The sequence below is a fragment of the Acipenser ruthenus genome, chromosome 1 (genome assembly GCF_902713425.1).
Source record: "Acipenser ruthenus chromosome 1, fAciRut3.2 maternal haplotype, whole genome shotgun sequence".
Taxonomy (NCBI): domain Eukaryota; kingdom Metazoa; phylum Chordata; class Actinopteri; order Acipenseriformes; family Acipenseridae; genus Acipenser; species Acipenser ruthenus.
Window position 1 is genome coordinate 113,759,971 of NC_081189.1, and position 15,739 is coordinate 113,775,709.

Here is a 15,739-nt window from a genome sequence, read left to right on the forward strand (position 1 = left end):
GACACACATGACTCTTGGTTGACGACAGATGGTGACGTCAAAAATTGAAATTTCTTGGTTGCTTAGGTAAACCTGCACATCAAGTACAACACATTGATGCTCCACCATAAAGCTTAAAGAAAGCATTTTAACTGGAAAGAAATAATTTTTCAGAGCAGTAAATGACCAAGCCAGATAAGTTATCAATACTGGACAATGGATGGTTTGAGCCATGAATAGAATATTGGGAGACATTAAGAATATTGGAGGCCCATTAAGCGGAAGTCTGTGTTTGTGGGGAGTAGGGCAACGCCACATATGCAGTTCTACATAATTGATACAGTAGCTGGTCAACAATGGTTACATATGCTAAATTGAGTAAAGCTGAGGGAACACTAAGCCACTTTTTCAGGAACGGAAGCTTGAAACTTGGTTCCAGGATACCGGGAAACCTAGTTTGAGGCAACTTTGCTGAGTCAAACCCTAAGTTTCACCTGAAACCTTTGCTGGCTAACCCTCATGTTTTTCTCAATTGCACACAAACTGTGCTCAAATGTGAAAATTTACCAGTGTTTCCTGGTTTGCTTGTTTGTGAGAGGGCATGCTTCAGAAACTCAAAGAAATATGACTCCTCTGGTCTTCCCTGTGATTGATTATCACCTGAAATGAGCAATACATAATCATTACCAACAGTCTCTCTCAAACTCTGCCTGCCCCCTTCCCCTCTCTCCCCCCATCATCAGGTAGAAAGCCACACTGACGAATGCTGACAACTCTTGAATCAGTCAGTGGTTACATTTCTAGAGTTAGCTCCATGAGGCAGGCTGTCTACCACCTCACGACCGACTCTTCACTTTCATACACAGCTGTTAATGGGAAACACCTTTTATTTGTGGAGTTTTTTTGTTCGAGAGGGAATGTTTGGTTTGATAGAAATGTCCAGGACTGGAAAATGCCATTGTTGCGGGTGGGTGTTCATAAGAGACGCTTGAATTCTGTTTCACAGTCAAATATTTTATTTTTAGCAACATACAGTCATTTTATTACCACGATGTATTTCAGGTACACTTGTCATCCTTCAGAATGACAATTTAAATGGGAGCTGAACTCATCACAGGTTGTAAAAGCTTTTCTCCTTTAGAGTACTGGGTTAAGATCCAGCCCAGACCCCAAGTGAAATTAATTTAGTAGTTTACAATTAGCCCTTACTACACACACACCAAAAAGATAAAAAAAAATATTGTTTTACTTTACTGCTGTATTAACCTACATAACCCCCCCCCCCTCTCTCTCTCTCTCTCTCTCTCTCTCTCTCTCTCTCTCTCTCTCTCTCTCTCTCTCTCTCTCTCTCTCTCTCTCTCTCTCTCTCTATATATATATATATGTAAAATTCGGACCCGTGCAGGACTCTATCTTGTGTATTCCTAGTCGGCTGCACTGCACATCTCTGTGAATACACAAGACTCAAAGTTGCATCCTTGGTCGGAGTGCAGCTCTTGGGGGATCCCAAACCGGCTGAAGAACCCCACTCAACAGCGCTTCGACCACCGTTACTGCCTCCTGGTCAGTGAGGGTATAGGCTTGCACTGCCTGCTGTGGTCCTTCACATCGCATCGACACCGACCCCAGTAGAAACTCTGGCGCAACGTCTTAGTCACCCTAAAATGGCCGGTTCCTGGGGCACCATGGTGTGCCCGTAGTACCGATTCCTGGAGTTCTTGGGTACCACTACCTGCCACTGTTCTTATCCTGTGGCTGGCTCCCTCCAGCGTGACTGTAGGACCCCCGCTTTCACTCGCAGTCCCTTCCACTGCGACCATAGCCGCTTTGTCGTGGACGACTGGACTAGCACCATATTCCACTCGGGCCTTTGGCGCAGTTGGAACCACCCCAGCACTGGTCGAAGGTCGGGGTCCTCAGCCTGGGACTGCCTCCAGTCTTCCAGACCACCGTGGTCAATTCTTGGCAGCCCATAATCCATCCAGATCCTGAAAGGGAAGCTGCACAAGTAGTGATGGAAGTGGCGGGCCGATGCACGGCTAACAGCTCCCGTCAAGTCACACAGTAGCATCATTCAGCCTTGTTGAGGGATCGGCTGCATTATGCCACCACTCTTTCCTGGCATCCGTGTCCAATGTGAATGGCAGGTGGAGGTCAACGGGTGCCAGAATGGGTGACTGTGTAAGAGCGGCCATTAATGTGTGAAAGAGCTCTTCTTGAGCCGGCATCCAGTCGAAAGCCTCCCCCTTCTTCAGGAGCTGGAACAGAGGGGCAGTGATGCCGGCGAAGTTCAGCAGGTCGTCCAAGTAGACCTTCCACTCCTGCGGTGGTACGTCAACAAGGACCCTCTCCATAAGGTGCTCGAAAGGTGCTCGCAAAGGGCATTACTGCCAGAGCCCCCTGCTGGTGGAAAAGGCTGTCTTTGGTCGGGCGTTGGGTGTCAGGGCTACCTGATAGTAGCTACTTCGCAGGTTGATGGAGAAGAACTAGGAGGAGCCTGCCACAAGGTCCAGCGACTCATTGATACGGGGAAGCAGGTATGTCCTTTCTTGTTACTTCATCCAGGCACCATCACCACTTGTGCCACCAGTGGCTGTCCAATGGTTTGATCAGTCCCGCCTCCCTCATATCTTTTAACAGCCTTTCGGCGGCGTCGTGTCAGACTAGTGGTAACCGGTGAGGCCTCAGTTTAACGGGACCTGCTTCCCCTGTGTTGATTGTGTGCTGGACCAGGTGGGCGCGTCCTGTCTCTTCTGCTCTGATTGCGAAGCTGTCCTTGTACTCCAACAGCAGTTGCTACAGATGTGTCTTCTGCTCCGGGCCAAGCCCCTTGCAGTTGTGGTGCCAGATAGCTGTCACTGCAGTTAGAGTGGCACTTCTGATGTCTTTGTGCATGGGGTTGTGGTGCCATGTTGGGGGGGGGGTTGGGTTGGGTGGATGCTGGAGGGGAGCTGGTTGGGATGACTCAGGGTGGCTGTTTGGCAGTGGCCTATTCTGAAGCCGCAAGCTGTCATTTGGGGTTCCTTTCTGGTGTGGTCCCTGTGTTCACCTCCTGGGATGAGGTGGTGGAGGGGTGGGGGGTGATGTAGTCCAGCTGGTTTGGAGTGATCGAGTGAGGGGACTCTGCTCCCCTTCACCTCTCTGTCCTGTCGCTGAATCTCTTCTGGGGTCCACTATCGGGAGTGTGGGCCCAACCCTCAGCTGTAGGACTCCGGTTGCCAGGTATAGGTGTCCCCGAGTGCTACGGAGGAAATCCAACCTCAGTATGCAGGGGTCCTGTACAGCGGCTACTCACACCGAGTGACGAAAGAGCTTGTCCTCAAGCTGAATGGACATGAGAGCTTTTCCTTTCATGGGGCGGCCGACCAGGTGGGGGGGTAGGTTAGGCAAGCAGGTTTGTCGGATTGGGAAACGCCGGAGCTGCTGGGTTGAGGGAGATAGGGTTGGGGGATGTGGTTGCGGTTGATAGGGGCATTACCGGCGAAACAGGGCAGGGCAAAGCCTGGGTTTGAAGCGCTGGGGCCTGTTGTTATTCATGGTCAGGACACGTAGAAGGGCAACCAGATCAACAGTCGCCAGTGCAGGGGGGCTTGGGGTCACTGCTGCTCCTTCTTCAGCAGTGACTTGACCTGTGGCTTGTCGGCCTCTTCCTCTTCTGCTACCTTCTCCCACTCCCAGGCCATACGCAGTGCGGCCTGTAGGGTCAGTGACCTCTGTAGCCTCAAGTACCTCTGAAGGTGGCCTGGTCTGAGCGCCTCCATGAACTGGTAGCGGGCATTATCCTCCTGTACACCGGGGGTTGTGGCTGCATAAGCCAGTCGGCTCTCCCTCTCCAAGTCAGAGGTCATTTTTTCCAGGTTTTCCCTGGGTTACCGCCAACGGAAGTCTAAAATGAGGCCATCTGGGTCTGACAGGCCACCGTAGTGGCAGTTGAGCACCTCTGTGAGACCCAAATAACTCCCGTGTTGTGCAGGCGGGAGGTTCAGGAGTACCAATTGTGCGTCCCCCTTCAGCGCTGCCGCTAATCGCAGTACACGATCCTCTTCGCCCCAGCATTGGAGTTCAGCCATCAATTCCATCTGGGCCTTAAAAGCCTCCCAGCTCCCAGTCCCATCAAAACCCGGAACCCTCTACCCTCCAATTAGCATATATGGTGCCCATCTCAGGGCTCTAGCCTTACAGTCCCTCTGTCAAAACATTCCCCAAGTCATTGGACTATGACTTGGTAATCTGAGTGCAGTCCAGGTTCCAGCTGTAGCAGCCTTTGCAATGCTTCCCCTTTCACATTGGTAATTAAATGTTTTGCTTTCTCTTCATTGCAAATAATCTTGCCAATCGGCCCCGACGTCAAAGCCTATGCAGTGAGTCTGGTCCCACCCCCATCTTTCCTATGAGCCTGCAGCTCCTCATCGCCATCTTGGCTCTGTAGTCTTCCCGCTCTTTGTGACGTCATCGAACCAAGGCAAAACAAAGTTGAGTGTTTCTTTTAAGCGTCCAACAGTTACTTTGAACTACTGAACAACCACGCGTGTGTTCTACAAGGTTCTTTATCGGTTCTTTTAGCGGTTGCCATGGCGATAATTCCAGTTTGATTTGTAGCTGGACAGGGGTGTTTACGCTTCAACATGTGGAGCTTCGAATTTTTCTTTTTCTTACTTTGATTGGCTGCAAAGACAACAGGGCTAGGCAGCGATTGGATAATGTTGTTGGGCTGGTTTTTCTTCTGTAGTTTCCTAGTAACTACAGACATTGCATTCTGGGAGATGTAGTTGTTAGTGGAAGTTTGCGGGGAGGCTGACAAGTGGTGCAGCAAAATTGCTGTTCGTATTTTTACGCATTAAATTTAAATTTTGTATGTTTTTAGGATTTTTTAATGATTAATTGTCTTCTTTTTCTTCAATATCTTATGGTTTCCTTGACCCTGCAGATGTTTTTACCACAGTAACTGTTGGTACACGTGGGACTTCATACATGCAGGGTTACTTAACTCTTAACAGTCCAAGCTGAACCTATTAGAATCTTCCAAAATTAATGAAAACATAACCCTGAACCATCAAACACCAATTGATGTGTTTATTATAATCATGTTTCCTGCCTGCTCTGTCTGTGAATAATAACCAACACTCTCAGAGCTACCTACACTATTCTTCAGCGTTCACAATGGGATTGATTCCCTATGAATGATTCAAAGGTTTGCTGATGTTGGGTCTGTTTCATAATAGAGCTTGATTATAAAACCCAAATGAGATTCTCTTTGCCTCCTGCTGTTAAGAAAATCATAGTAATTAAAAGCTTAGAGAAAGGTGGGTCATATTTATCGTTCCATTCTTAGTTACTTAGAAGATCACTAGGTAACCTGCCATTCACTTTCACTGACATCCCCAATTCTATTATCCTGCAGTTACACAACATGGTGCAGTTTGTTTAAAAACAAGTCACAAAAGGTCGCTGTGCCTGTCTTTTTTTTTTGTTGTTGTTATAAAAAAGATACTTGAAGACAACCGTCTCCCTAATACCTCACAGTTTCAATAAAAGCCACATGGTCTAAGTCAACAGTATATAAGACCGTGAACATTAATCTGACTGGTAGCTGTGTTCAAAGTGAGGAGAGTTAAAATTGTAAAATTGTGTTTGCAAGTGTCTGACTGCAATTGGGACATCAAGGACATATCTTGCATTTTCAAGGAGTTTCGAATCTACAAGGGTGACTTCAAGACCACCCACTTCTGCACACCGTAGCCGAGCAGAAATTATTTCACTGTAAGAAAATAAGACAAGGTGTGTTTCTGAAGATGACAATGCCACTTATCACGGTCATAAATAGACTGGGAGTGGTTTGAGTGAAATGGCCCAGAACTCACACATCTGGTAACCTAACTCAGAATCCGTGAGGTGTAATTTTGCAAGTGCCTTCTGGCTCCATCATCCCTGGCACCATCACACGCTGGTGGACGTGAATGTCATGGCATTCCAACGGATTTCTTAAAGAAACCCCCGGGTTTTTTTTTTTTTTTGGGGGGGGGGGGGGGGGTTAAATGCCAATATCCATAGACTATGTATTGTTTTTTTTTTTAACTAGATAATCCTTAATTGCCTTAATAACAGGGAGACTGAACCAAACACATTGCATACAATGGTGTGCGTTAGTTGTTCAAATAATTACATTTAATAATATGAATTCATTTGAAAACATGTGTTAATTATTTAATAATTACATTTGAATTAACGGTTCTCACTTGTGCCAATAGAGATAGTTAACTCAAATATATGTTTATACTATTAAAAAAAAAAGTTTCAGGAAAAGCCTGTAAGCAAGCGACTGACAGGGTTAATGTTTACACCAAGCGCCCAGTGAGCGGGGAGGCATCAATCTCGTGGTTGCAATGGAGTAGCATGTAGCAGGGCCTGTCCAGACAGAACCGTTTGATCGGCCTGCATTACCATGTTAACACATTGTATTACAATGGAACCTAATGTAGCCTGAAAGCAGTTTAGTGTAGCGCTGGAGGGAAGGTGGTGATGGGTGTCTCTGGTCTGGTAATGGTTTACTAGCCAGATGAAAAACCTCTCGTTAAATATTAATTGGACATCCGTAAGTAGTGAATGGGAGAAGGAATTATCTCGTTATTCTGTACCTGTCAAGAGCGATCCGCTCAGGAGGTTGGAAAGATATCAAATTAAAGTCAGTCGCTGAATAGTGTGCCGTCAATAATATCCATGCATAATCGTTCTGCTGATTTAGTTATTTACAAGCTAATCATCCAATTGTGTGTTTCAATTTTTTTAAACATGATTTATTAATTGTTAGAAGAAAATCGCTTTGGGTTCGATCTGTTTTATAGGATTGAGCTGTTTTGGTTCTGTGATGCACCATGCGGGGTTAATGGTGAAAGTGAGTTTTGTACAGCACTTGTGTCACTGTTGAATTTAAGTCTACTCATATTTATATTGTATATTGCATAGTATGAATTAATGAATGTCATTTATGCTTCAGATTAACTTTACTTCAAACCCCTTCAGATTTTGAGAAGGTGAGCCGGCGACGCTTCTTCTGGCGCAGTGTTCATTTCAGTTAAAGTATTTCGCTCAAGAAGAGCATAATTGCCAACATGCAGAAAACGTAATTAACTTATTAAAAAGGAAACCCCACAAAAAAGGGAAGGATGGGAATTGACACAGACTACTTGATTAGCCACAGTGTATATGTAAAAAAACTTAGGTATTAAAACCGTAAATGGATCAAACTGCTGTGCAATGTGAGTTTTATTGCCATCCCTGATATATATATATATATATATATATATATATATATAGAGAGAGAGAGAGAGAGAGAGAGAGAGAGAGAGAGAGAGAGAGATTGCAGAGGATCTATTATGATTTATATAAAGGAAAATATTATTATCCTGTAGTGTAACTTCAGATTGAATATTATAAATAGATGAATTCCTTTAAGAGAACTGTCGCAGATTCTACCCATGGCATTAAAGATGCTGCAGTCTTCTGTGGTTAAGGATTAACTGGTGTACTGTTCCTGCGGCGCTATACCATGTGTGCTGTGAGAGAACGCTCCCCATGACATCATTCGTTTTCTTATCACACTGAAGAGGAGATCGTTTCCCTGGGAAGATGTGAAGAAGTGTTCCAGTTCAAAGCTTGTACCTGCAGAACGCGCTTTGTGCGAGCCAGCGGGGATCACCCCAAGCAATCATACCGACAAGTCACATGCAGGCTTGAAAGTGCATTGAAACGCTGCCGTCCGGGAGACTCGATATATACAATAGGATCTCAAGGTTGTCCGGTGGAAACGTTTATTTGTGATTTCTATGATTAATGGCAGGAATATCTTCAGTAAATCAGTAAATTCCAAATATTTTCAATAGTCTTGCAGATGTTTTTTATTATTATTATTATAACAAGAGTCTATGAACATGCATTGTAATGTATCCAGAACAACTGAGGTACACGGTCCAATAAAACAGAACCATTTAGGGGTTCTAAGTACCACATTTAGAATTCTAAGATTCCCATGGTTCTGTTTAGACACTTTTGTTATATATTGCATGGGTTATGTAAATAATAATAATTATTATTATTATTATTATTATTATTATTATTATTATTATTATTATTATTTTAGAAACCAAATAAATAGGGTTTCCAGGAAAAGCTAGAAGAACTATAGGCTATGGTTCTACAGTACATGTTATCAGAGCATGATATATTCACATTTACTTAGGAAAACATGAGAATAAAACATCATTAGTGAGCTTAGTAAGCATCATATGAGTTATTCACTTGTAAACTATTAGTGTTTAATATGCAATTTGACTGCATTTCTCATTGAGCTTCAATAGTTAACCAGCAAAGTTTTTCACTAAACTACTGATTAAAAAACCTGTGATATCCCCTCCTATGCCGCTACCCTCTCAATACTCAACAGATCACCACTCCCTCACTGCCTGAAGTCGCTGCTATGCCATCTGTTCCAATTAGACTGCAGTGACATTGTACAGTAAACTCCTGAATCGCCAGATTCTCTCTCTGTGTTTTAAAAGTGGTCAGTCTTTAGTTAGATGAGTTTTTCTCCCTTTCAACAGCCACAAGTGAAATGCATGTCTTCATTATAGGTATCCACAGCTGGTTATGGCCAGAGTAGTGAAAAACATGCATTTAACATAAATATTCATAACAGTACCGCATATGTTACCTTAAAGTGGCATAGTCATGACACTCTTTCATTTTACAACAATTGTTAATATAAAATGATATCATTACTGTTTAACAGGTACGTAACAATAATGAGGCCTCCTGATCTTTCAGTTTGCATTGTGAATTCTAAAAGTAATTTGTTTATTTTGTATGTGAAAGTCTTTTTCCAAGCAGAGTAGCTGTGGAAGTCATCCAATGTGCAGGTGGGAGATGGGAGAAAGGGCCCATGCCTTAGCCTCTGCCTGGTGCTCCGACATGTCTAACACTGGTTCTGTTTGCATCATAGTGCTATGCTGGATAAAATCCAAACTTATATAAGCCTATAGTATACTAATTCAAAATACCCTAGAAGGGATCCCTTCTACAGTATAAGCCTCCACCAGACAGATTCAGTAAGGATCATAACTCCCTCTAATTAGAGAATATTATTTTTTGGATGACAGCGACTTGATCCATCATTGTCATCTTGGGACTAGGCTGTGCTTTCCAGATGTTTTCTTCAAGTGTTTCCATTCCTGTCACTCCAGGCAACTGTCTTGATGGACACTTTGGTCAGTGTTTTCAGGCTACCATGTTGGACTGAAAGCTTGATGATTGAGATGGAATCCAAATCATGCAAGGTTCTTGAAATTAGAATTGCATAATTCTCAAGGTTGCTGGTGCTTACTATAAACTCTATGGGAGAGCCATTAGTGCTGTAATAGAACCCTGAGGTTATGTGAAGTGGGAGGGGCATAACAGTCAATGGTTTTATTTATTTGGTTATTAGTTAAGGTTAATCAAAAATGGTTTTATTTGTAAAAATACATTCATAGAAGAACCTTAAAGAACCTTTTTAATAACCTGTGTGGTTTCTTGCAAAGCAAGGATCAGTGCAAATACTGTCTTTCATAAAGAAAAAGTAGGCTAAATATGTCCACTAACTTTATGAACAGATATTATCTATATTTGGGTAACAAACAACACAGAATATATACAAGAGACAGTGATAGCATCTTTTTTTCCAACGCATAATTATTATACAGGATTTACAAAAGGTCACCAGGATAAGCACTGATGAGCTCTTGGATTTTATTTCTGTGAATGAGAGTCATTTAGGGAATTATTTTCTGTGAAAGAGGCCTACACACTACTGTCAATAGATGACATTTCATACACAGCTGATGGAAAAAAAACTGTAGCCCTTGAAAATGGAAAAATGTCAACCATTTCCATAAAGCTTTCACTTACTGGTGCAATAATGAATTGGAGTACAATGAAACCGACAGGAAATAACCATTACAACCGATAAACTATTTATAAACCTTTTTGCAATTTGCACCACTTCTGCAAAGGTAAATAGCCATGTAAAAGGACATTCAGAACCTATAGTTTAGCTTCAGGGGATGGATTTTAAAGCGAGCGTTGAATTCATCCCCATTTATTTCTGAAACTTACTGCAATTGTGTTCTTCTGTGAATGGATCATTCATTGTTCAGTAAAAAGGCACAATTTTTTTTCAGTGGGGCAATATTCAGAAAAACAAACTTTGGTTATCCATAATAACCACACACAGCAAAGGGAGGATTGACACTATGTGAAATATTTTCATTTAAGTGATAAACTAGAATATATTCTGCACAATAAAAGCAGGACCAGTAGTAATGTTAGGAATAGCAGCACGCCTTAAAGACTAGAAGTGCACTTCTAAGCATTTTCATATTAAGAGACATATTAAGAGATTGTTTTGCAATGTTTGCTGAACAATCTTCTTGCCCAGGGACGTGGTGGGTATAGATGATCATTGGAATGAAACCAAAGAAACTTATCTTACCCCATCCCCTTCGATAGTCCCCAGTGAAGTCTGCCTAGAGCCCTTATGAAACATGGTTTCTGATGAGATTATTTCTACTAAATGTGTTCACCCTCAACATAATATATGTCTGTTTAACAGAGCTGAAAGCCATTTATTCCCCTTGCTTCAGTTAATATATATTTTTTAAAATAAATGCATTTCTTAGGGGGAAACAAACATGAAACACCCAGTATGTGATAAAAACAAAAGTTTTATTCATAACATTAGTATTAAAAAATAACCACATATTCATTCAGAAGCACTTAATACAAAAGTTGCTGCGTATGCATTTTCATAGTTTTTAAAACAGTTAATATAACTTAAGGCAACTTCAAGTTACAGGTTGTTTTTTTTTGTTAGTTTTTTTTTTTAACAATACCTTTACTGACAGTTATTTTGGTGTTGCATTGTAACTTTGTTTCAATCTAAAATCTGCAAGCAAATAATAACATCACTTGTATGTTTAATATACAGTTCTGTTTAATATATACTGTATATATAAGCTGTGGTAAGCATTTATATTGACATTTCTGATGGCAGTCATTTAGGCAGACTTTCGAAGGTATTACATATTTGTATGATTGTAATTGTTTGTCTTTTTTTTGTTTACAATTCAGAGCAATGTAAATTATATTTCTCTGTAGTTTCCTTTATAAACAGGGGCATAACGTTGTTTCTTCCACCTTTTACATCCCACGCAGGTCCCCACAGTAATTTGAAACTGTTACCCTTTCAGGACTATTTTACAGAGTGACGTTGGTGTCTATTTGTTTGGCACACCGAACATTGCAAATACATATGGCTGACTAGAAATTCCATAAAGCACGTTGTTCTGTTGTTCTTGAACACTGACACAATAATACATTACCCAGTTAGAGAAATACAATGGAAGGTGTTTTTTTTTTCTGTGCGTGTTACAAAAATATTTATTGGCCACAAATAATTTTTAGAAGTACAACACATTTACCATAACAAAATTGATTTAGCAAAGCAGATTTTCAATAGCCTTGGCACATAAAATAACACCTCTAAAAAGAAGTGTAAAAGAGGTAATTTACAATCAGTGTTGTCAATATGCATTGCAAACTTGTGTTTTGTTTTCAAAACAGAGAATAATAATAACAATAATAATACTACTAATACTAATACTAATACTAATACTAATACTAATATTAATAATAATAATAATAATAATAATAATAATAATAATAATAATAATAATAATAATAATAATAATAACATTTTAACATGCAAACCGAATACATTCTTATCTAAACAAAAGCAGAAAAAAGCTAATCACACGTTACACTGAACTGCAGGCCACATTTAAGTGCAATGCTGTTATCTATCTATCTATCTATCTATCTATCTATCTATCTATCTATATATATATATATATATATATATCTATATATATATATATATATATATATATATATATATATATATATATATATATATATATATATAATCATTCAATGCATGTGCGTGTAGGCGTGGAGCTGTTCAGAGCTCCAGTGCTGAAAAGTTTGTCCGTTTATGGCTGCTGAAGTTCACTTTAAAAAGTACAATGTTTTTAATCTCTTGTAGGGATACAAGTTTATAAGGACACTGAGTGGAGCAGCATAGCGGCTGTTGTAGCCAATGTGAGTGTTGAGTTCTCATTAAAGGACATGATTCTTATGATGTAGCTGGAAAAGCTGATGTACAGTAAAATACTTCTATGCACATTCGCATAAAACAGTAAAATTAGGACAGCAACACATTGGTGGCAAGTTTCAATACGGTTTTATCCAACTTCAAAACTTTGTTGCCTCAATCCCAAAGCAAATTCACCATGCTTTCCTTTCAACCATTTTGACGTTGACAATCGCGTCACCATCTATTTGCGCTGACAACTCAAGTAGGTCGACTTTTTACTCATTTTGTTAACAGACCTCAGCTGTTCAAACCCTTCAACCTCGGAAATATTTTTTTATATCGTGCTCTTGCATTTATAGTATACAATGCCCCTTCAAATTCCTTGAGGTACAGAAAAGGAGCAGGCAGTTAGACGCTGGGGTTTGTGTTCCGCCTTTTCCTTCTGTTTCATGTGTACCCTGCCGTGTCTTTTCCTCTCGTCGCTTCTGGCAAACCTTCTGCCGCAGACGTCGCATGAAAACGGTTTCTCTCCGGTGTGAGTTCTGGTGTGGGTGGTTAGGTGGTCACTACGGCTGAAGCTCCTGAGGCAGATGCGGCATTGGAAGGGCTTGTGGCCAGTGTGAATGCGCAGGTGTCGGTTAAGCTCGTCTGACCTGGAAAAGCGCCTTTCGCAGTTTACCATGGGGCACGAGAACGGCTTCTCCTTGGGAGGCCCACTTGCGTTAGTTTGGACTTTTTTAGCACGAATCGGCTTCCCAAGTCTTAATACGCTCTTTGCGTAATTATTCTGTGCTATAGACGGATTAAGAAGCGAATCTAATGCGCTGGGTAGTGCAGAAGAAGTGTATGCTAAGTCACTCTGACTTGTCAAAGTTTGGATCCCTGAGTATGTGCTCGGTTTCAGCAAGTTGTTATTGTTGCCCAAGCCGCCCAAGTTATAGTTATTGGATATTTGGCTTTGGAATGTGTGCTGGTTATCAAGAAAACACAAGTCCTGCCTGAGTGCGCCATCCAGCTTGCCCGCGAGTTCTGAGGTATGGCCAGCGAGGGGAAAAGACTCAAGGAAATCTTTTGATTCCACTTGCGGGTTCACAGGTGAGCAATTACCCGTGACACCGAACAATTCGGATTCATAGTTTGTGGGCAGATAATATTCTGGTTTCGTAAAGGGGTCCCATTCGTAAGCACTCGTCTCGCACTCGCTTTTCACAACGACCGGGAAAGTTGTGCCATCTAATTGAGGGCGTAGTGGATTCTGGTTTGAATCCTGAACTTGTGCTGCAAGGGTAGCTTGAGTTATCGCAGTATCCTGCACCTGCAGGTTGACCTGAAGGTCGGGGTAACCGGAGTAGAGCTGGTTCTGAGAGTACAGCTGTGGCGTTGTAGAACACATAGAAGTCTGGCACGGTAAAGTAAGATCAGAGAACCCGTGACTTGGGTCAATTTGGGTGGCAGAAGAATAAACCGTCTCGGGTTGATTCTGCTGGAATTCAGAGATTGGTAAAGATGAAATACCAACGATTTCTGAAATCATGTTGAGTAATGTCTCGGCGCAGAACGGGGCTCCCGCTGAGGTCTCCACATAGAAACTGCCAGAATAATTGAGGGATGAAGGGGACCCACAACAGGAGCGTTCACTGGGGTCAAAGAAGAAATCCGAGTTGGAAGTTTCAGTTTTGGGCTCCGCTGTAAAGAAAAAGGCAGCGTGTCATTACATTGAATTTTACTGTAAATGACAACTTGTTAGTCATTATTATTATTATTATTATTATTATTATTATTATTATTATTATTATTATTATTATTATTATTATTTATTAATTAATTAATTACAATTCTTTAGCTAGGACAAAATCCCCAATGTTATTAAAGACATCTCGTTTCGCTAGAGTCCCGGATGAAATTCATATTGTTTTACTTGCCAGCAATATATGCAACCCATATACTTTACATACTGTACCATACTGTATTTCATAATGTATTCAATGGTGCGTTGGTTAATGGCAATATATATATATATATATATATATATATATATATATATATATATATATATATATATATTGTTATAATTGGTATATCAACCGTGAATAAACGTTGAAATAACAGAATGATCTGGTATGTATAAGATGTTCTTTCTAGTTTAATTAAGATCAGGTTGTATTATTATATACGACAGTGAGAAATGGCACTCACCTTGACTAAACTGAACAGGTGATTCCCTTTGCACTTCGCTGAAATGTTTTTGATTAATCTCTGGTGGCCGTGTCTCAATCCCAGGTGACGAATTACAACAACCGTCGTATTGGGAGTCGGAGTCCCGTGATCTTAGATCCATATTGTTAAGCATCTTTACACTGTAAAAGCGTATATGTGTCAATCCAGGATAGTAATGTGATGGTAATAATAATACAAAAGCAACACTTCAAATAGATGCAATCCGTCTTCTTCTGTAGATGTAGGAGAAACCTCTTGGTTTAATTTCCACACACACACAAAAATTAAATTGCAGGAAATAATTCAGGATTCCCCTTTTCGGTTCAGAATTAAATTCCAGTCCTGCACCTCATCTGCTATCTGTTGCTGTAAATTCACATCAATGGTTTCGCGTCCCCCTGCTTTTATACCCAGTGCAGTCTACTTACTCCGCCTCCCCATTCATTCTCGCCAGTGAAAGGATTCCCCGCTGCGTATTTGCTTGTCATGTTATTGCCCATACATGGACAGAGGATGTGACGGGGTTTCCCAAAAAGGAGACCAACGTTTGTGACGTACTTGTAAGCAAGACTATGGATATGTCTAAGGCTCTGTCGTGACATGAGTTTCGTACAACTTTATAAGCATTCAACTTTACATTTAAGTACATTGAAAATAGGCGCATTTCTTTATATCTCGATACATCATTTATGTTGTATTCTATATATTACAGTAAACTTTGTATAAATGGCTTGACATCTCTCACTTAAGATAACGCTTCTTGTTTTTATTGTGCTATAATCCGTTATGTAAGGACTGATAACAAAGGCATATATAGTGACTCGTTTCCTCAGTCAAAATACTACTTATTATTCAAAATAATGTACATATATAAAACTGAGTGTACCAATAATGTATTTACTACGGTGCAGATTGTTCATTTTACTAGAGTAGGTTTTTAAAGATCTGCTTTTACGCCACTAGAGTTAAGTTGGAACTATACTGTATTGGGGAATGGATTTATTATAGATTAAAAGGCTACATATTTCCCTATACTTTATAAAATGTAAAACGTGTGTCTGTGTGTCTGTAGGCTATCGATCTCTATGAAGTGAAGGTGATTTAAACCAGAGATGCCTTTGCATTTGCAGATCAAGAAATTGATGTGGGAGGAAGTGTAATTGTTCATTGATGCATTGTTTAGTTGTGCGTATTCGTGTTATTAAACGATGGATGTAAACCTGGGTTTGTATAGTCGAGGAGTGAGAATCAGTACCACGGAGAGTTCCACCCCCTAGCGCATAAACCAATGCAGGTATTTAAATCAAACCTGTGTTAAGTTACAGTGGGTTGTTGGATACAAAAAGTGAATCAACAGTT

General features: G+C 40.9%; 1 protein-coding gene across 1 annotated transcript; it reads right to left on the reverse strand.

Annotated features, from left to right (window-relative positions):
* Positions 1 to 12,011: 12,011 nt before the first annotated feature.
* On the reverse strand, positions 12,012 to 15,077 carry LOC117420544 (early growth response protein 4-like). Its single transcript, XM_034034004.3, has 2 exons — positions 14,360 to 15,077; positions 12,012 to 13,849 (listed from the first exon to the last, which is right to left on the reverse strand). The coding sequence occupies exons 1-2, from the start codon at positions 14,511 to 14,513 to the stop codon at positions 12,537 to 12,539; spliced, it is 1,467 nt and encodes a 488-aa protein (XP_033889895.3). The 5' UTR covers positions 14,514 to 15,077; the 3' UTR covers positions 12,012 to 12,536.
* Between the last annotated feature and the right edge of the window lie 662 nt (positions 15,078 to 15,739).

Coding starts and splice junctions, on each gene's coding strand:
- LOC117420544 (XM_034034004.3), bottom strand. CDS start 14,513: ATGCTTAACAATATGGATCTAAGATCACGGGACTCCGACTCCCAATAC. Junction 13,850..14,359: donor ACCTGTTCAGTTTAGTCAAG/GTGAGTGCCATT, acceptor TTTTCTTTACAG/CGGAGCCCAAAACTGAAACT.